Source organism: Macaca thibetana, chromosome 5 (genome assembly GCF_024542745.1).
Source record: "Macaca thibetana thibetana isolate TM-01 chromosome 5, ASM2454274v1, whole genome shotgun sequence".
In the NCBI taxonomy this organism is placed as follows: domain Eukaryota; kingdom Metazoa; phylum Chordata; class Mammalia; order Primates; family Cercopithecidae; genus Macaca; species Macaca thibetana.
In genome coordinates this window covers 79,434,577-79,454,926 of record NC_065582.1, presented here as the reverse complement: position 1 = coordinate 79,454,926, position 20,350 = coordinate 79,434,577, and the positions used below count along the sequence as shown (strand labels likewise).

Below are 20,350 nucleotides of genomic sequence, written 5' to 3'. Positions count from 1 at the left end.
TAAAATATATTTACATATCCACACTGTACTTTAAAATTCTTTGCCTTTAAATTAAAGGAAACGTGAAATTCTCCCAGAATGGCTAATTTTAGAATAGGATATAATATATAATTGCTAAGGGAATTTGGAATTTAATGGTATCCCCCTTCATTTGAACATGTCCTCTGGAAGAAGCATAAAGGCGCCACACAATACTGGTGACATGCGAATCATTTATGTTTTATTGACTTAGCAAGAAAAATATAGTCAGTTAAAATGTCAGTGACGTATCATTGCACATATTTTATTGACTTATCCAGAAAAATATAAACAGATTTTTCAACAGTTTAAATAATTTGTGTAGTTGCTGCTGTTGAAGCCAAGAAATAGAGTGCTGGCAGTTGGGGGTGATAGTAGGAATCATGATTTTGTTCTAATACTGCTGAAGTCTATGAGAAAGGAAATAGTTTCCTAATTGTATTTCTTTTACCAGACACATCTTCCAGAGCTAGATACACTTTCATCGGAAAGAGCCAGATCCTTCATAACTTGGCTTAGAGACAGCAGACCATTAAGTCCAATCCTTCACATAGTAAAGTAAGTACTTCTGTAACTTAATTGTGAAGTTGTCTTTCCTATGTAGTCTGTGGAATTGCTTGTCTTCAAAACAAACTTTAAATAGTATCGAAATATATTCTGGTGGTAAAATGTTGTTACTTGATTTATATCCCCTGTATTCCATTTTCTGACATCTCCATATATTAGTAATTTTTAATTTTTATTTAATTTGAGATAGAGTCTCTGTCACTCAGGCTGGAGTGCAGGGCTGCTACCATCACGGTTCACTGCAGCCTGGACCTCCCATGCTCGAGTAATCCTCCCAACTCAGACTCCCAAGTAGCTGGGACTGCAGGCACTTCCCTCCACACCTGGCTAATTGTTCATTTTTCTTTTTTATTTTTTTGAGACGAAGTTTCACTCTTGTCATCCGGGCTGGAGTGCAATGGCGTGATCTCAGCCTACTGCAACCTCTGTGTCCTGTATTCAAGCGATTCTCCTGCCTCAACCTCCCAAGTAGCTGGGATTACAGGCAGCCACCACCACGCCCAGCTAATTTTTGTATTTTTAGTAGAGACAGGGTTTCACCATGTTGGTTAGTAGAGATAGGGTTTCACCATTGGTGAAACACCATGACCAGGGTTTCACCAGGCTGGTCTCGAACTCCTCACCTCAGGTCATCCACCCGCCTCAGCCTCTCAAAGTGCTGGGATTACAGGCGTGAGATACCACACCCAGCCAATTTTTAATTTTTTTTTTTTTTTTTTTTTTTTTTTTTTTTTTTTTTTTTTTAGTGGTGGGGCTCTTTCTATTTTGCCCAGTCTGGTCTTGAACTCCTAGGCTCAAGCAGTCCTCCCACCTTAGCCTCTTAAAGTGCTGCGATTATAGGTGTGAGCTACCATACCCAGCCCAGTAATTTTTAAAATATACAGTTACTCTTTTTAGAAATATGCACTTTTATTTTATTTGTATAAATATACAAGATACAAGTGTAATTTTATGAGATAGATTGCAAAGTGGTGAAATCAGGGCTTTTAAATAGGTTTAGACAAATGCCCTTTTCTTTCTTCCAGAGATGAGAGTCCTGCCAAAGCAGAATTTTTTCAGCATTTGATTGAAGACCGGACAGAAGCTGCGTTTTCTTACTATGAATTTTTGCTTCATGTTCAACAGCAGATTTGTAAGTGAAGTAGAATAAAATTGAATAAGAAAAAGATCTATAACCTAGGTAAAGCATAATCTGTCAGAGAAGCACATGGGAAATTTGGAATGAAGGCATTTGTTAATACAAGATGCAACGCACAGCACTCTGTCTGAGGCTTTGGTAAAAAGTAAAGGGGAAGAAAGAACTTGACAGATCTTTTTCAACTCAAATTAATGGTAACGATGATGCTGTTTCACCAAGTATATTTTGAATTGGTTTCTACACATTTCCAGTAGTATGGCAGTACAGTGCTCTGTTCATTGCAAGCTGGCAAATTTATGTAGCTATGTGGAATGATATGTCATAATGTAAAATTAGATAAATTCTTTTTTCTTATAATTAATATAACATTTCTGGACTCGAACTCTGGCAAGAGATGCCAAAAGGCAGTGGTACCATGTTATTTGTTTATATGAATTACTTTTTAACAAGGAATGTTTCTTATTCATTAAATGAATTCAACATTTTCCCTGTAAAAACAATAGAGTTTCAGTACATGAACTATAGAAAAAATCTATATATAATGTACATAAATGTTACATTTGTAAAAAAAATGTAAAAATGTAACTATAGAATATGAATTGCTTAAACTGTGCTGCATTGTTGGATGACAACTCTTTTTGTCACAGTTAGAGAATGAGGTTGACTAATGCGTATTATGAATTGAGTCCACAAAGGAACACAAAACTATTTGTAATTCTGTTAAATCTTTTATGTGGATTTATTTATGATCAGCCTACTAATTAAAACTATTTCGCTTGACAGTATGGTTTGGTGATTTTTTGGGGTTTTTGTTTGGTTGGTTTTTTGTGGGGATTGGTGGATTTTTTTATATACAGAATGTATTGAATTTACTAATTGGGGAAGTGCAGTGATACTGCATTTCAGTTAGTAATATATGTGAATCAGGCCAGGCATGGTGGCTTATGCCTGTAATCCCAGCACTTTGGGAGGCCAAGGCGGGCAGATCACTTGAGGTCAGGAGTTCATAACCTGCCTGGCCAACATGGTGAAACCCCATCTCTGCTAAAAATACCAAAATTAGCCAAATGTGGTGGCAGGCACCTGTAATCCCAGCTACTCCCCTGAGTGAAGCAGGAGAATCGGTTGAACCTGGAGGCTGAGGTTGCGGTGAGCCAAGATCACGCCACTGCACTCCAGCCTGGGCAACAGAGTGAGACTCCGTATCAAAAAGAAAGAAAAAAGTAATATATATGAATCAATACATTTTCATTAGTCTGTGGACATTACCAAGTACTTATTCTGTTTGTATTCTAAAACAAATGGTGCTACTTTCAAAAATACTCTTAATTAGTAAGTATAATCTTAAATTGTCTTTCTCATTTATATTAGAAGTTTTTGCCTGCACACTTACAGCAAGAAAATTTTAGTAACACATGTGACTATCCCATTTATTTAATTGACTTTAAGATTGCCATCTTGAATTTTGAAAGTGATTTTCGTCTGATCCAGAAACCTTTCATTCAGTGTCAACTTGTTTGCTATAAAAAACTGTTAAGGATCCATTAGATTATGTGATGTAAATTTTATTCTGTACACTATGAAAGTCCCCATCAACAAACTTTGGAAGGAAAAAGACTTTGCCAGGCTTGGTGGCTCATGCCTATAATCCTAGCACTTTGAGGGGCCAAAGTGAGCGGATGACTTGAGCCCAGGGGTTAGAGACCAGCCTGGGCAACATGGGGGAAACCGTGTCTCTACAAAAATACAAAAAAATTAGCCAGGGATCGTGTGCACCTGTAGTCCCACCTACTCAGGAGGCTAAGGTAGGAGGACATCCTGAGCTGAGGAGGTCAAGGCTGCAGTGAACTCTGACCACACCACCACACTCAGTCTGGGCAATAGAGTGAGGCCCTGTCTCAAAAAAAAAAAAAAAGGAATCTTTCAAAAAAAGAAAAGAGAAAGACTTGCTGTGTGTGTAGTGGTTTATTTTTACTGGTTTTGTGCTTTCGTGGATCTCATTTCTTTGGGAAAAAAAAAGTACTCTCACATTCCCTGATGGAAGTTAGAGGTTAAATGACTCACCCTAAATGACTTTACTTACTAATTAGTGACAATGCTAATAGTAAAAATCCAAATGTTCTCCCTACCCACAACCTACTCCCACCCCACCCCCCACCCACAGGTCCATACTTGTCCCTATACCATGCTGCCTCCAGCAAGAGAGAATCTGAACATTAAGAGAAACTAACCCAGGCATGGTGGTGCCTGCCTGCAGTCCCACCTATTCGGGAGGCTGAGGCAGAAGAATCACTTGAACCTGGGAGGCAGAGGTTGCAGTGAGCCGAGATTGTACCACTGTACTCCAGCCGGGCGAGAGCCAGACTCCAACTCAAAAAAAAAAAGAGAAACTATAGTACTGTAAGGGCAACTAAGTACTTCAATTTCACCCTAAAAAGTATAATTCTTCTTTATAAAAGACAAAAATCTTTTGTCTTTGAATATTTTGTCACTCATTCAATAATCTTTATAAGCATTTAGTGCTTGCCAGATATTGTTCCAGGCACAAAATAAAATCCTCACTTCCACAAAGCTTATACTCTAAAGTGAGAACATAGAAGACTGGGGAGAGGCAAAAATCATTTTATATAATTTGTAAGTGTGATGTATAATTCTATGTAAGTATGATGAATGTTATGAAGAAAAATAAAGCTCAGAAAGGAGATGGAAAATACTGTTTTTGATAGTGACCAGGAAAGGCTCTTTTAAGAAGATGAGAGTTGAGCAGAGAGCTGAAGCCACATAGATACCTGGAACAAGAGCTGTCCAAATAGGAGAACTTTGTGGTAGATGAATGCAGAAGTTACCTTCTGATTGCTCTTTTCTCTGTGAAAGAAGCAGCAGAATTATCAGCTGAAAAGGGGTAAGAGGGTTAGAGGTTTTGCAAAATAGTCTAGGAGAGTAAGATGTTGAATTTACCAGTGGTATGTAGTAGGATTGTGAGGGCCCATCTTGGGCTGTGAGTCGAACTTTAAAATGAAACTAATAAGCATAACTGTACCTCTTTCCTCTAGCTATATTCATTGCTTGGTAGAAAGTTGGGTTTAACCACAGTTGGATACAAGGAATAGAGGAGGAGCAAGGGAATTTAGAATGTATACAAGGGAGTGACTCTCATTTAAGCTACAAGAGCACAAAATGGGTGCTGGATAGAGATGGGTAGTGATGGGTAGCAGGCTTAGTTGTTTGGAGGTCCCATTGAGGTTAAAGAGCTTTTAAGAGTATAGGTGTCAGAAAGAATGAGTTGGCAAGATAAGATGTAGTGGTTAGGATATGAAAAGCTTGGAATTGAGATTTGGGGGAAGTTTAGATAACGACAAGACTAAGGGGAATAAGTGGTTGAGATGTTATTAAAGATAACTAGAGGTAGGGATGTGAGAACTTAGAGCTCAGGGTTTCAAATGGATCATCTATTTGATTATTAAAATTTTCCCCCCAAAAATGACAGGAATAATCCTGGGGACACGGGGACTGTAAATGATTGCAATAAGGAGGAGTGGCAAGGGGATATGCTGAGGGCGTGAGGTAGGCAAGGAGGAAGAATAATCCAGATGCCTACAGAGGAGTTGAGGGATGCCTGCCCGGGGTTTAGCATCAAACACAGCCATCCTTTGACAGGTTTGGAGGAAGATAATATCTCAAGACAGCCAGGTTTCAGTTAGCGTGTGTGGAGACTGACATAAACCAAAATATAGTCATGAGAAGAGTAATCCTGATGGGAAGTGGATAATTCATTCTCTTTTTTTTTTTTTTTTTTTTTTTTGTTTTGTTTTGTTTTGTTTGTTTTGTTTTTTTGAGACGGAGTCTCGCTCTGTCGCCCAGGCTGGAGTGCAGTGGCGCGATCTCGGCTCACTGCAAGCTCCGCCTCCTTTTACGCCATTCTCCTGTGCCTCCTGAGGCAGGGCCCGCCACCGTGTATTTTTAGTAGAGACGGGGTGTGGTCTCGATCACCTTGTGATCCGGCCTCGGCCTCCCAAGATTACAGGCGTGAGCCACCGCGCCCGGCGGATAATTCATTCTCATTGCCGTCTTTTGGCCATTTGCTTTGTGAGGCAGGGAGTGTTGGGTGAGATCAAGGGGTAAGATTGTCAGGAATTCTGTGAGCTGCTTTTTCAACTAACTGAAAACAGATAGTGGTTCTTAGTGTTAGTGGTAGGGATCAGATCAGAATTTCCTGGGAGAGCTTTTTGGATACCTCAGTTCATATTCACTACCTGATTAGGGACCTGGCGAGAGATACATTAAAATGCATATATTAATTATTAAAAGTATTCATACATTAATATGTATATATGTGTGTGGCAAATGCTATTTGATAGCTATTTGGGGATTTGACTGTTACGTATTCAACTTGTGAGGCTAGGAAATGCACATATTAGCAAAGTGTTATATTAAACCGTGAGCCCTCCTCTTCTAAATATCTTCTCACTAAAATACTTTTGAAGACATAGGAAAAGATGAAAACTCACAACAAAGTTGAAAATAACATTGCGGACGTTATCTAGAGAAAACTAAAACTTACTGAAAGAAGACGAGTTATGAAAAAAATGAACACTCAGCCGGGTGTGATGGCTCACGCTTGTAATCCCAACACTTTGGCAGGTCGAGGTGGGAGGATCTCTTGAGGCCAGGAGTTTGAGACCATCCTTGGCGGCATAGCAAGACCCCATCTCCATAAAAAATAAAAATAAAAAATTAGCCAGTTGTGGTGGTATGTGCCTGTAGTCCTAGCTGCCTGGGAGCCTGAGGTGAGAGGATTACTTGAGCCCAGGAGTTTGAGGCTGCAGTGAGCTACAGTTGCACCATTGTAATCCAGCCTGGATGACAGAGCAAGACTCTGTCTCAAAGAAAAAAAAAAACAAATTTTTAAAGAAAAAATTAAGAACACTCAAGCTTTGGCACGTGAAACCTGAAAAACAAAAATAGGAGATACTACATAATTCATTCATCTTTTGCCTCTGAATTTAGAGACAGGCTCTGTATCAACCAGAAAATTGGTATCCTCCTCCCGCCTGCATTGTTATAATAACTGTAAGAACTAGTACTTAATATAAAACAAGTGGGTGGGAAGTATGTATGTGTACTTGGTTTAAGTGGAGAAGGTAATCATAATCAGGGGACATAGAAGCTATTAATGTATTCATTGCCTTCAGATTAGACATGGGCAGATCCAAAAATTAAAATTTTTTTTTGTTTCCTTTAGTAAACAATGCACAGTTCTGTGGATTTTCATTTTTGGACCAATGAGCATTACTTAAAAGTAATTACTTACTAGTAATGTTATTACTTACTAATAAGTAAATTACTAAAGACCACTAAAATGTGTTTCCACAAATGAAAATCAATGTTTTATTAGAGTTTTTAGGACTCTACTTATAAGATGCCTGGTTCCTGTACAAGGTTTATAATTTTGCAATAATGCACAAAAGTGTTTATACAGGTGTTGTCACACAGCAGGTCAGACAACTGACAGAAACTATCCTACGGTCAGTACTCAAGCATTTTCTTATGAATGTATCATCCTGTTGGGAGGTATTCATGGTTTTTCTGCTATTTTTGCATTTCAGATATGTATTATTTTAGCTTGATAACCATTGAGATTGCTATAGATTATTTGATTTGTGTATAATGATGTATATATGCATATTTCACTATATTTTTCTAGTTTTCTATAACTGAGTTTTAAATATTTTTGGTAGAATAATATGCTTTCATTGCTAAAAATAAATACCCCTCTATATTGCTTATAACATTTCGATGATGTAGCCAGTGAATATGTGCTAATTTAAATAACTTGTATATAGAATTAAGCCAACTGCCATATTATAACTGGGTTCTTTTTAACTTAATAGGATATTGTTTTATAATATTAAATCGTATGTTTAAGCTCATTCTCTTTAAAAATAAACAAGCAATTTCTATATGTTCCTCTCAAGTCTTTATTACTTAGGAATTTGCTTTAGAGCAGGGATTGTATTTTGGATTTTCTTTAAACTTCTTATCCCACTTCACATATCCCCAGGTACTCTTCCCAAGACAGGATACATGGCAGAAACACATTTAATTTAATTGAAAAACTGGAAAAGCTTATTAGCCTTTCTTATAGTGGAGTCATTTCACAGTGACCCTTGGGAAATCTGTAAAACATTATACCAGTTAGGAGGACTTTTTCCCATTTTTAATGAAAGTTTTTATGGATCTTTTTCCCCTGTAGTCGATTTCTTTCAAATTGTGCTTCTTTGGGGCTTAGGTCTTATGACTTGCATAGTAACAATAGAAAATGCCTATTACATGCACTTCCTATGGAACCAGAAAAATTCTAATAGAATGGAAGATGACTGTTTCTCTAGCCTGTCTCCTATTAGTTATCAAAAGCTGGTAAGTAATTATGTTCAGAGTTAGGAATAATAGAGGTAAATGGAGAAATGGATGAATAAGATGTTTAAACAAGAAAGGTCAAAATTTAAAGCTGTATTTAATAACTAGGACCCTGAGTACTGTGTTCACAAGCAAAAAGTGGTCTTTCAAAAGGTTTTTACCAAAAATGTAATGAACCTAAATTGTCTTCATAGCATTTATGGCACTCTTTTGGGTCATAATCTGTGAGGAGTGAGGACAAAATTGGGGTGGAGAATGAGTAGTAACCAGAAGAATAACTTTGAAAGGAAAAGAAGGTAAATGTACATCATTATAGGGCCTGTTCTTTGTTCACATCCAGGCTTTGCAAATGCTGCTCCCCTGCTTGGAAAACCCTGTCTTTCATTCCCTTCCTGGCTTTCTTAGCACTTCCTCCTCCTCATCCTTCAGAATTCAGCCTAGGGATCATTACATCCTGGCAGCCTCTCCTGATGGCTCTCTCATCTGGGTTAAATACTCTTGTGTGTATCCATAACACATTCTCATCTCTACTATAGCCCCCATCAGACTGTGTTACAATTGACATTTTCTCTCAAACGTGGGAACCAGGTTCTCTTAGTCATAGTGCTCCCTATACCTGACATACAGTAGGCATTTAGTAAATGTTTGTTGAACCAGTTTTTCCCCCTTAGAGACAGGGTCTTGCTAGGCTAGAGTACAGTGGTATGATCATAGCTTACTGCAGCTTCAAATTCCTGGGCTCAAGGGATCCTCCTGCTTCAGTCTCCTGAGCAGCTAGGACTATAGGCATGTACTGCCATGCCTGGCTAATTATTTTTTTGTAGAGACAAGATATTGCTATGTTGCCCAGGCTAATATTGAACATCTGGGCTCAAGCAATCCTTCCATCTCAGCCTCCCAAAGCCCTGAGATTACAGGTGTGAGCCACTGCGTCCAGCAGAACCAATGTTGTGCCAAGCTAGAGAGAAAATGCATCAAAGACCTGTGAATAAAAATAAAGACAGTTTCAGTTGGATAAGAGGAGAAACATACTATAATACACTAGATAGAAATTGAAAGAAAATCTGGCATAGAATGAGAATGGTGCCAGAAGATGGATAATAAACCTTATGAAAATTCAGGAGTATACCACCTCTGAAGTTGAGTTTCAGTGGTCTGGAGCATGTTGCAAGATCCCCACTAATATAGAAGACAAGTTGCTGCTCCCTGTGCCACTTTCCACAATGTGAGGCACAATGCTTGGTGGCTTTTTTTTTTTGGAAGCTATGTATACAACATTTCAGTGTGCTACTGTACTCCATAACCAAGTAACTTGTAAGGCTGCCAATCTGAGGTGTGGTTAGAGCAAAAGAAGGCTCTACATCAACTCAGACTTCAGTGCAAACTGTTTTGCCACTTGGGCTTTATTGACGCAGCAGATCCAACTCGGCAGGGTCTGTGGCAAATACAAATGCCATAACAAGCCTCAACCGGAGAGTCAGACTTCTCTAGGGTTTTAGAGCAGAGCCATGACCTCTTCTGCAAAAGAAAAAACAAAAAACAAAACTTACCTTTGTGAGAGTAGCTCTTAGATTGTTATTGAGCTGTCTAGTATAGGATGTCGAATGTCCTTGGGATCTATGCTGACCAGTGTGAACCAAGCAGTAGGAGTGAATATGCACAGTAGCAATCTATTGTTAAGTGGCAGCTTAACATTAGTATATAAGGAATCAGGCTCAGCAGATCCTAAAGTCAGTTGCATGAGCAGGCAGCTCCGACTCGTGACACCGCTTCCTTTCCCTGCATTCACATTTATGGCCTTATGGGGATGTTTTCCTATAATCAGTTAAGGGAGAAACTAAAACCTGAATTTAAGATAAAGTGCTGGCATCAACTGGTCTGCTATAGTATTAGTCTAGTAATAAATCCTCTTTGTGGGCAAAACTTCAAGCAGTACAGTGATTGACACTTTATGAGATGTAGATCTCAAAAGATGTAGATCTATGTAGCTTCATAGGCAATGGCAAATGACTAGATGACAAAGGTCTTTGCAGGAACAGGATTAGAAAATTGGGGACAAGGAGGTTTGGAGAAGAGGGATTTGAATGAACTTCACGAAATGGACACAGCACATGAGATAGTTGTGTTCCATATCAATGTACCCCAAAGGGCATCTGCAGCAAAATTTGTCCATCTCAATCAGGTGGAGAAGGTGACCCATCCTGTGAATATCAGCCTCTTTCTGTAGCCACCCCAGCATTTGCTCAATGGTTCATGTACAAAGTTACCATACTTGTAAGGATAGAAGCTATGTGTGGGCTAAATATTATGGATGTCCCTTCACCAAGGCTGATCTGGCTACTGCCACTGTTATTTCTAAGCGTTGTCAGCTGAGACCTACTTTGATTCCTCAATATGGCATCATTCCTTGGGGAAAACTGGTAGCCACCTGATATGTTGATTACATTGTACCCCTTTGATATGGAGCATTTGTCCTCAATGGAATAGACGCACAATCTGGATATGGATTTGCCTGCCCAGGTTGCAGTGTTTCTGCTACGACCACCATCTGTGGACTTACAGAATGCCTTCATCATTGCCATATGACCTCCACAACATTGCTTCTGATCAAGGAACTCATAGCAAAAGAAGTGTGTTAATGGGAATTCACTGCTGTTACTACAACCTGTCACCCTGATATGGTTTGAATTTGTGTCCCTGCCCAAATCTCATGTAATCCCTAAGGTTGGAGGAGGGGCCTGCTGTGAGGTGATTGGATTGGATCATAGGGGCAGATTTCCCCCTTGCTGTTCTTGTGATAGTGAGTTCTCATGAGATCAGGTTGATTAAAAGTGTGTAGCACCTACCCCTGATTTCTCTTCCTCCTCCTCTGGTCATGTAAAACGTACCTGCTTCTGCTTAGCCTTTGGCCATGATTGTACGTTTCCTGGGGCCTCCCCAGCCATGCTTCCTGTACAGCCTGTGGAATTGTGAGTCAGTTAAGCCTTTTCTTTATAAATTACCCAGTCTCAAGTAATTCTTTATAGCAATGCAGGAACAGACTACTACAGACCCCCCAAAGCAGCTGACCTGGCAGAAAGGTGGAATGTTCTTCTGAAGACTCAGTTATGGTGATGGTTGGAGTATCATCCTACAGGATACAGTATATGCTTTGAATAAGCAACCAACATTTTTCTCCTGTAGCCAGACACACAGGTCTGAGAATCAAGAATTGAAAGTGAAATCATTCCCCTAATATAGTCCCCGAATTTTAGGGTCTTAGTTTACAAAGGAGAGATGCTTAGTTCTCAAAGGGACACAGCATCGTTCCAACTGTATTGGAAGTTATGAGTATTACGTAGCCATTTGGGGCTCCTTCTGTCAACAACCAGAAGGAGAATCGTCTGGATTATGAAGAGGAATTGATTTGCTGTGACATAACTGGGCAAGGAGGACTATGTCTAGAGGATTTTTCCAGAGTGCCTCTTAATACTTCTATGTTCAGTACTAAAAGTTAATGAAATATAATAGCCTAGTAAAAGAATGGATCACTGATGATTCAAACTCTTCAAAAGTAAGATTTGCATCTCCCACCAGGTAAAGAATGCCAACCAACCAACATTCCATACTGTGCTGAAGGGAAATTAGAAGACAATCTGAGAGGCATAATGGGAATACATTTGATAGTGAAAAAGAATTCAGTTCTAGCACTAGATCTGTCACAGTATGTTAGACTGACTGTAATAGAAAGAATATGGGTTTGCAAGCCAAACAACAAAATTTGAATTATAGTTCCTCTGTTAGCTGTGTGACCTGGGGCAAGTCTCTAAACTTCTCTGAGCCTTCATATCCCTACTAGAGAATAATAGTTCCTTGGTAAGAGTTTTGTGAGAATTATATGGAACGAGTATGTAAAGTTTCTTGTGCAGCACCCGGCTTGTAGTAAATACTTGATAAATGGCAGTCAATGTCTTAACAAAATAACAGCACAACAGTAAGAATAGTAATAATACTCCCACATCGAGCCTGCCCTTTGCCCTCCTATCACTTTCCACCTTCACTGAAATTATTCCACACTGGACATGGAAAACCAAAATATTATCATGTGGGCTGCTGCCTCCTCCACTGTTTACTGTGATCGATGTATTAACTACACTTTTTGCTTCAGACTCTCCAGTACAGATGGGTATACAGAAAGAAGCAAGTAGTCTTAGTTCATTACATGTACATACCATCAGACTTCAAAACTCGATGCTTACCAGTAAGCCACAATTGTGGGTTTTTTGTTTTTGTTTTTTGTTTGTTTGTTTGTTTTGCTATCAGGTTTATTCTAAAAAGACTATCTCAGGCTTTTGACCTATCTGTTTATTAAAATAGTGGTTATGACCTCTTAAACTTCTGAGCCTGTAAACATGGTGTTCCTCCTGCTAAGAACTCATCTTTACTTTTTTTATCTGGTTTACTGCTCTTCCTCCTTCAGTTATTAGTGTATACTGATGCCAGCCTGTCCCTTACCACTAAGCCTAGGCGGGGTCTCCCTGCTGTATATTCCCATATGCCCTTACAGTTAGTTTTCCTATTCTAACCTTTATGTCACTTTACTTAATTACTTGTTCACTAGGTGAACAAGCTTCCCCACTAGGTTCTGTGTAAAGTAAGAACACAGAACTCATCTTTAAAAAAAAAAATTCTTAAGTCTCAATTTTTAAAATAATTTTTATTTTTATTTCAATAGTTTTGGGGGGTACAGGTGGTTTTGGTTACATGGATAAATCCTTTAGTGGTGATTTCTGCTATTTTGATGCACCCATCGCCATCAGCCAAGCAGTATACACTGTACCTAATATGTAGTCTTTTTTTGTTGTTTTTTGTTTTTTGTTTTTTTGTTTTGTGAGTTGGAGTCTTGTTCTGTCACCCAGGCTGGAGTGCAGTAGCTCAATCTCGGCTCACTGCAACCTCTGCCTCCCAGATTGAAGTGGTTCTCATGCCTCAGGCACCCGAGTAACTGGGACTACAGGCACACACCACCACACCCAGCTAATTTTTGTATTTTTAGTAGAGACGGGGTTTCACCATGTTGGGCAGGCTGGTCTTGAACTCCGGGCCTCAAGCAATCCACCCACCCTGGCCTCCCAAAGTGCTAGGACTATAGGCATGAGCCACCTCGCCTGGCCCCAATATGTAGTCTTTTATCCCTCATCCCCACCAAACCTTCCCCCCACCTGAATCGCCAAAGTACATCATATCATTCTTACATCTTTACATCCTCATAGCTTAGCCCCCACTTATAAGCTAGAACATACTATATTTGGTTTTCCATTCTGGAGTCACTTCACTTAGAATGATGGCCCCCAACTCCATCGAAGTTGCTACAAAGGACATTATTTTGTTCTTTTTATGGCTGAGTAGTATTCCATGGTGTGTGTGTGTGTGTGTGTGTGTGTGTGTGTGTGTGTGTGTTATAAATATATATATACCACATTTTCTTTATTTACTCATTGGGTGATGGGCATTCAGGTTTGTTCCATATTTTTGCAGTTGCAAATTGTGCTGCTATAAACGTGTGTGCAGGTGTCTTTTTCATATGATGACTTCTTCCTTTGTGTAGATACCCAGTAGTGGGATTGCGGGATTGAATGGTAGATCTACTTTTAATTCTTTAAGGAATCTCCATACTGTTTTCCATAGTGGTTGGACTAGTTTACATTACCACCAGCAGTATAAAAGTGTTTTCTTTTCACCACATCCACACCAACATCTATTGTTTTTTCACTTCTTAATTATGGCTATTCTTGCAGGAGTTAAGTTGATATCTCATTGTGGTTTTAATTTGCATTTCCCTGATAATTAGTGATGTTGAGCATTTTTTGACATTTGTGGGCTGTTTGTATATCTTCTTTTGAGAATTGTCTATTCACATCCTTTGTCCACTTTTTGATGGGATTATTTGTGTTTTTCTTGTTGATTTGAGCTCTTTGTAGATTCTAGATATTAGTCCTTTGTCAAATACACAGTTTGTGAATATAGAAACTCATCTTTTTTATTCATCACTCTACCATCAGCCTAGAACAGTGTCTGGCAAATCCCCATGTACTACTAACCACAAGTTTGTGTGTTTCTATTATTTTTAAAGGTGGTTGTAGTTTTTTTTTTTTTTTTTTTTTTTTTTGAGACAGTGTCTCGCTCTGTCACCCAGGCTGGAGTGCAATGGAGTGATCTCGGCTCACTGCAACCTCCGCCTCCCTGGTTCAAGTGATTCTCCTGTCTCAGCCTCCCGAGTAGCTGGTATTACAGGTGCACACCACCATGCCTGGCTAATTTTTTGTATTTTAGTAGAGATGAGGTTTCACCGTGTTGCCCAGGCTGGTCTCAAACTCCTGAGTTCAGGCAATCCACCCACCTCAGTCTCCCAAAGTGCTGGGATTATAGGCGTGAGCCACTGCGCCCGGCCTAAAGGTGGTTGTAGTTTTAAAGTCCTGTTTTATTATTGATCTATTAAGTTTATTCAGCAGATATTTGAGAACCAACTACTTAGGTGCTGGTGATAGAGCAGTGAACAAAACAGACAAGGTCTCTTCTGTCATGGAGCTTACATTCCAGTTGGGGGAGACAGCTTTTAAAATTATGTAATATGTCAGGTAATGATTAATGCTAAGGGAGAAAAAAAAAAGCAGATAAGGGCTAACTGGCAGGAAGTAGAAGTTAACACAACCAACTGCATCTCAGCTCACTGCAACCTCCGCCTGCTGGGTTCAAGCAATTCTCCTGCCTCAGCCTCCCGAGTAGCTGGGATTACAGGTGCCTGCCACCATGCCCAGATAATTTTTGTATTTTTTTAGTGGAGACAGGGTTTCACCATGTTGGCCAGGCTGGTCTTGAACTCCTGACCTCAAGTGATTCACCCGCGTCGGCCTCCCAAAGTGCCGGGATTACAGGCGTGAGCCAACGCACCCAGCCAACCCCATTTTTAAAGGTTTTTTTCTTCTTTTTTTTAAACGAGAAAATAGATACACGTTGGTCAGTGCTAACTGTCCGTATTCACATAGACACACAGTGTACTTTCTGAGCCCAGTATACAGAGAAAGGAGGCAAGAAGCTAGAATTCTATGCACTGCTACGCAGGGGCCTAGCACCCTCCAGCTTCCAGCAGAGCGAAGGGAGCAGGTTTTTTTTTTTTTCCCACAGAGCTCGGTGGTGTTGATTCCATACAGTTTTTATTCAGGCAGGAAGGGATAACAATGAATTTCAAACAGAAAGGGGTAAAGACTCTTTTCTCGTTGTATTCTGCTCAAGATATTTCCCCCAAATAAGTGTAGAAAAAGGAGACCTCAAGAATAAGGCGACTGAGCACAAGAGGCAAAAACAAAACAAAACAGACTACAACTTGCCCCCAGGGACTGGATAAAATTTAAAAGGGGGAAGGTCGGAAGTGTTCTGTTAGTCATCTCTTTCATCCTCCTGTCCCTCCAGTTCATCATTATCTTCTTCACCTTCATCTTCATCCCCTTCTTCATCAATGTCTTCTAATCCTTCCTCCTCCTCCTCATTATCATCTTCTTCTGTTTCTTCATCATCCTTATAGGGAACCAAGCAGTACTGTAATGGGTTTGGCCAAATATCACCTTTGATGTCCTCTCCTAAGTCATCGGCCCCTGCATCAGAATGGTCAGTAAACCAGGTCAAGAAGCGCTCTGGTGCCTCACGCTGCCTCTTCCTGCTGGCTTTATTCTGCATTTGACTTAAATGTTTAGTCACATCCTTTCCAGACTTCCATTTGATTTCAGTGGACTTTGAAGATGGATTAACTCTCATTCAGTTTAAATTCTTTGAAGAGAACTTTATTTTCAAAGTAAGGATCTTCATCAGAATAAAAATCTACTCTGTAACCTGATTTAATATCTTCAAATTCTGTCACTTCAACTCTGATCAAATAATGCAATGCCTCTTCGTTTTTGTTCCCCAGCAGTGCAGACACTTGTGGATGATTGCCAAACATTGTTACCCCAAAACTTAGGATTTTGGAGATCAATTCTGACCTCTTCTAAAAAAATGGTTGGCAGAGTTTGTTATATTTCTGTTCTACTTTCAAAATCTCCTCACTGTCTTGTTCATTAAGTCTGTCTATTTCATTTTGTATTTATCAATGTGTTCAATTGCTTCTTGCTGTTCTTTTTTGCCCTTCTTCAGCAAGCCTACAGAGGCCGAAGTCTCCTCTGGTTGCAGAGCAGGAGGTGGTCTTGGTGTCTTCTTTTGAGACAGGAGGGGAGACTGGCATTTGGGGGCCATGCTGCTAGGGAAGCCCAAGAACCAGACCACCAGTCTTCTTGCTCTTCAGGAAGCAGACAGAAAACTCTAATTTCTTGTATTTAATTTCATGAACTTAGCTTATATGTTAGCAAGTTTAAGGTCACTTTTGAGATTCCCTTTGAGGCCTACCATGTGGTCATTACATTGTGAATCATCCATATGTGTTTGAAATAATGTGTACTCTCATTTGGGTACAGAGTTCTTTATGACTCTATTAGAAATGGAGGTCCAGGACCTGGAGGCAGAATAGGGAAAGGAATATCCTTCTCTATATACCATTAAAATTCAATCAAAGCGGGAGGCCCAATGGATAACAGGAGTATTCCTGGAAGCCATTCCTACATGGGCATGACTAGCAATATCTTAACAGTACATGGAAATGACCGTGAACCGCACAAAAATATCCCACTAAACCCAAAGTAAATGTGTCTCCAGCTCAGCTTGCTCTTTGCTTCCTAGAGAGACGGAAAGTAGATTTGTAGTTGCCTGGGGCTGGAGGTAAGAGTGGAGAGTGATGAAAATGAGCCTGAGGAATCTTTCTAGAGTGAAGGAAATGTTCTAATTGATTGTGGTGACTGTTGCATAACTCTGTAAATTTGCCAAAAATAACTTTTAATAAGTCAAAGTTATGTAGATCATACCTTAATAGAGCTGTTTACAAAGGTTTTTTTGAAAGTGAGATCAGAGATTCAAATGTGAAAAGGCTGTGACATATAATACTTATGAACTAGCTCACACTGAGTAATCGTTTTGTCTCATCAAGAGTCCTATATACTGTGGGAAAGTTTGTCGTGCACCCGAAACATCTATATGTGCTGAGCGACTTTGTGGACAGTGCCTCCCCGGTAAACCCGCTCTGTCTGCAATGTCCGGAGCTTCTCCCACAGCAGTTTGCTGATCCCACCTTTGTGGCCAGATTCTGTGCTGCAAAATGGACATCTCTTCCCCCTCTTCTCCAGTCCCCTTCTTCCTAATAAAACTCTTTTCTGGAGAAGCTGAGGTCAACATCAAATTTCAAATATTTAAAGTGGATACAAAACTATTTCAACAATGCAGACAATTAGGTGCATTGTTGTGGTCGATGGAGTTGTTGGTAGAACATGTCTCCTGATATCCTACACAACAAATTTCCATCCTAATAGGTACAGACTGTTTTTGACAACTATGCATTCAGTTAGGATTGGTGCAGAGCCATATACTCCTGGACTTTTAATACTGCACGGCAAGAAGATTATGACAGATTATAACTGCAGAGTTACCCACAACAGATGTATTTCTAGTCTGTTTCTCAGTGGTCTCTCCATGTTCATTTTAAAGTGTGAAAGAAAAGTGATGGCCTGAGATAACTCACCACTGCCCAAAGGCTCCTTTCTTGCTTGTCATGACCCAAATTGATCTCAGAGATGATCCATCTATTATTGAGAAAATTACCAAAAACAAACAGAAGCCTATCACTTCAGAGACTGCCGAAAAGCCAGCCCACAACCTGAAGGCTGTCTAGTATATGGACGGTCCTGCACCCACACAGCAAGACCTAAAGAATGGATTTGACAAAGCAATATTGGCTGACCTGGAGCCTCCAGAACTGAAGAAGAGCTGCAAGCCTATGCTGCTGTGAACATCTCTCCAGAGCCCTTTCTGCACAGCTGGTGTAGGCATCATACTAAAAGCAATGTTTAAATCAAACCAAAGATTAAACATTAAAATGCATTTCTGCAATAATGACAGATACCCTGCACCAACCCACACGCATCCCTGTGAGACAGGGATTATAGGTATGGCCCCCTTCTCCCTCCCAATACTAGTTAATTCTGAGTAATTGTGTATTGTTAGAAAAGTGATCAGTACTCATTTTTGGTTTTTGTTTCAAAAAACAATTTTGTTTTTACTTAAAAGCAAGGCATGCTTGTGATGACTGTGTAACAGACTAATCGGAATTGTTGAAGCTGCTCCCTGAGTCCATTCTGGAGGGTAATCTGGGACATCTTAGTGGGGTTTTATTTTTTCTCTTTTTTGGAGGAGGAGTGTTTGTAGGGTTTGTTTTTTAGTCCTTTTTCTTTTCTTTCTTTCTTTCTTTGTTTTTTTTTTTTTTTTTTTTTTTTTTTTTGATTCATTAACCAGTGGTTAGTCCTTAAAAAGAGAAGCATGGATTGATTCCATATTCGACTTCTTAGATCTAGCTTAAAAAACATGTTCCCTATATGGGGTGCTTTTAGGAAAGAATATAGTAAATGCCTTATTTAATAACATACTCCTTTTTGAAAGTCACCCTTTCTCTCCACCCTTGAGTAGGCTCAGTATTTGATGAAACTCATGAAAGTGGGTGGAAATTGTCTTGCCCCTTTTCTTTTCAGGGATGCACTAAATACGTGACTGTGACTTTCAAGGAAATTTGTTTGCCAGTTGCTGATTTTTGGGGAAGTTAATTTCTAACTTCTTTCACTGATGAATAAAGAAAAGTATTGCACTTTTGAAATGCAACAAGTGGATTGAGTTTGTAATTTAAAAAACATTTTTCCCCGTCAGTCATTGTCTTATATTGCTTATTATAGATTTGCAATCAATAGTATATGATATTTCTAGAATGCAGCTGAAGACCTGGTATGTAGAGGGAATGTGAAGACCGACATCTATAGAATGATTCACAGCCTCTCAAGTTACAAGGATGGAGACCTGGTTCATGAAGAAGCTGGGGTGTAGTGGGGATGGATAGAACACTTAACAACATGAGGTCAGGGGAATCCCCTCACTTCTGCTTCGCAGATGAGGAACCCAAGAGCCGCCAGATGAGGCTCTCTGGTTTCTTTTTGAGACATAGTCTACGCCCCAGGCTGTAGTGCAGTGGTGCGATCTCGGCTCACTGCAACCTTTGCCTCCCGAGTTCAAGCAATTCTCCTCCCTCAGCCTCCCGAGTAGCCGAGACTACAGGCGCGTTCCACCACGCCGGGCTAATTTTTGTGTTCTTAGTAGACACAGGGTTTCACCATGTTGCTCAGGCTGGTCTTGAACTCCTGACCTTGTGATCCGCCCATCTCAGCGTCCCAAAGTGCGTGCTGGGATGATAGGCGTGAGCCACCACGCCTGGCCGGCTCTCTGGTTTAATAAAAATTGTAGAAAGAATCTTATCGAGATTCTTCATAAATGTTAATAGGGATTTTCATCAGTTTTAGTTGTAGTTTCCAATTTCTAAAAATGTTTAGGTAATTTCTTACACCTTTCAGAACCTAGCTCATGAGTGTTGAATAAATGCTTTCTCATGTCAATTCTTTGTATAGGCATTCTTTTCAGATCTATTAAACAAAAACCCTTCACAACAACAAAAAACAAAAACAAATACACGTTTCTTTTACTTGGAGCACTAGCTAATAGGAGGAAAAGATTCAGGTAAGGTAATTTACCTTCCCATATGAACTTAAAAGTTTAATGTGTCACTCTCCATCTAGGGCAACTGTATTTTGAAAGACAGACGCTAAGTGAACACAGGTGAATCAGTCTTTAATGGTGATGAAGTTTTTTACTATCGTAGAAACTTGCGATTCTTTTTCTTTTCAATAAGGAAAGGAGACCGCCAGGAGTGATTTGCCACTTGTTGCATGTTTGCCAACTTTGATTCATTAACTGAAGCCTCTTACTGATTCAGGAGATAAAAATGCGGGATGCCCAGTTAAATTTGAATTCAGATAAACACCAAAAAATTTAGTATATCCCAGATATTTCATTTTTAAAAGAACAAATGTGACCCATGCAATATTTGGGACATACTTATACTAAAACACTATTTGTATATAAAATTCAAGTTTAACTGGGCATCCTATATTTTATCTAACAACCCTACTGTAAGCTAGCTGTGCGAAAGCTTGGTTTAGGTTGCTCTTAAATGCCTTTGGTTTTTTTTTTTCCAAAAATAAGTAGTCTCAAAGTATT

General features: G+C 39.6%; 2 protein-coding genes and 2 pseudogenes across 6 annotated transcripts in view; 3 read left to right on the top strand and 1 right to left on the bottom strand.

The window, feature by feature from the left end:
- The window catches only part of SEC24B (SEC24 homolog B, COPII coat complex component), a 106,119-nt gene extending 103,611 nt beyond the window's left edge, over nucleotides 1-2,508 (top strand). For all 5 annotated transcript variants that reach the window (XM_050790982.1, XM_050790980.1, XM_050790979.1 and 2 more), the window contains 2 exons: nucleotides 473-576; nucleotides 1,611-2,508. In XM_050790982.1, the coding sequence (XP_050646939.1) occupies nucleotides 473-576; nucleotides 1,611-1,725 (219 nt within the window). In that variant the 3' untranslated portion in view covers nucleotides 1,726-2,508. The remainder of the gene's footprint in view (nucleotides 1-472; nucleotides 577-1,610) is intronic.
- The window catches only part of MCUB (mitochondrial calcium uniporter dominant negative subunit beta), a 1,088,652-nt gene that overhangs the window by 961,555 nt on the left and 106,747 nt on the right, over nucleotides 1-20,350 (top strand). The window lies entirely within an intron of this gene.
- LOC126954407 (protein SET-like) lies at nucleotides 15,497-16,543 on the bottom strand (annotated as a pseudogene).
- Nucleotides 17,035-18,480, top strand: LOC126954951 (cell division control protein 42 homolog; annotated as a pseudogene).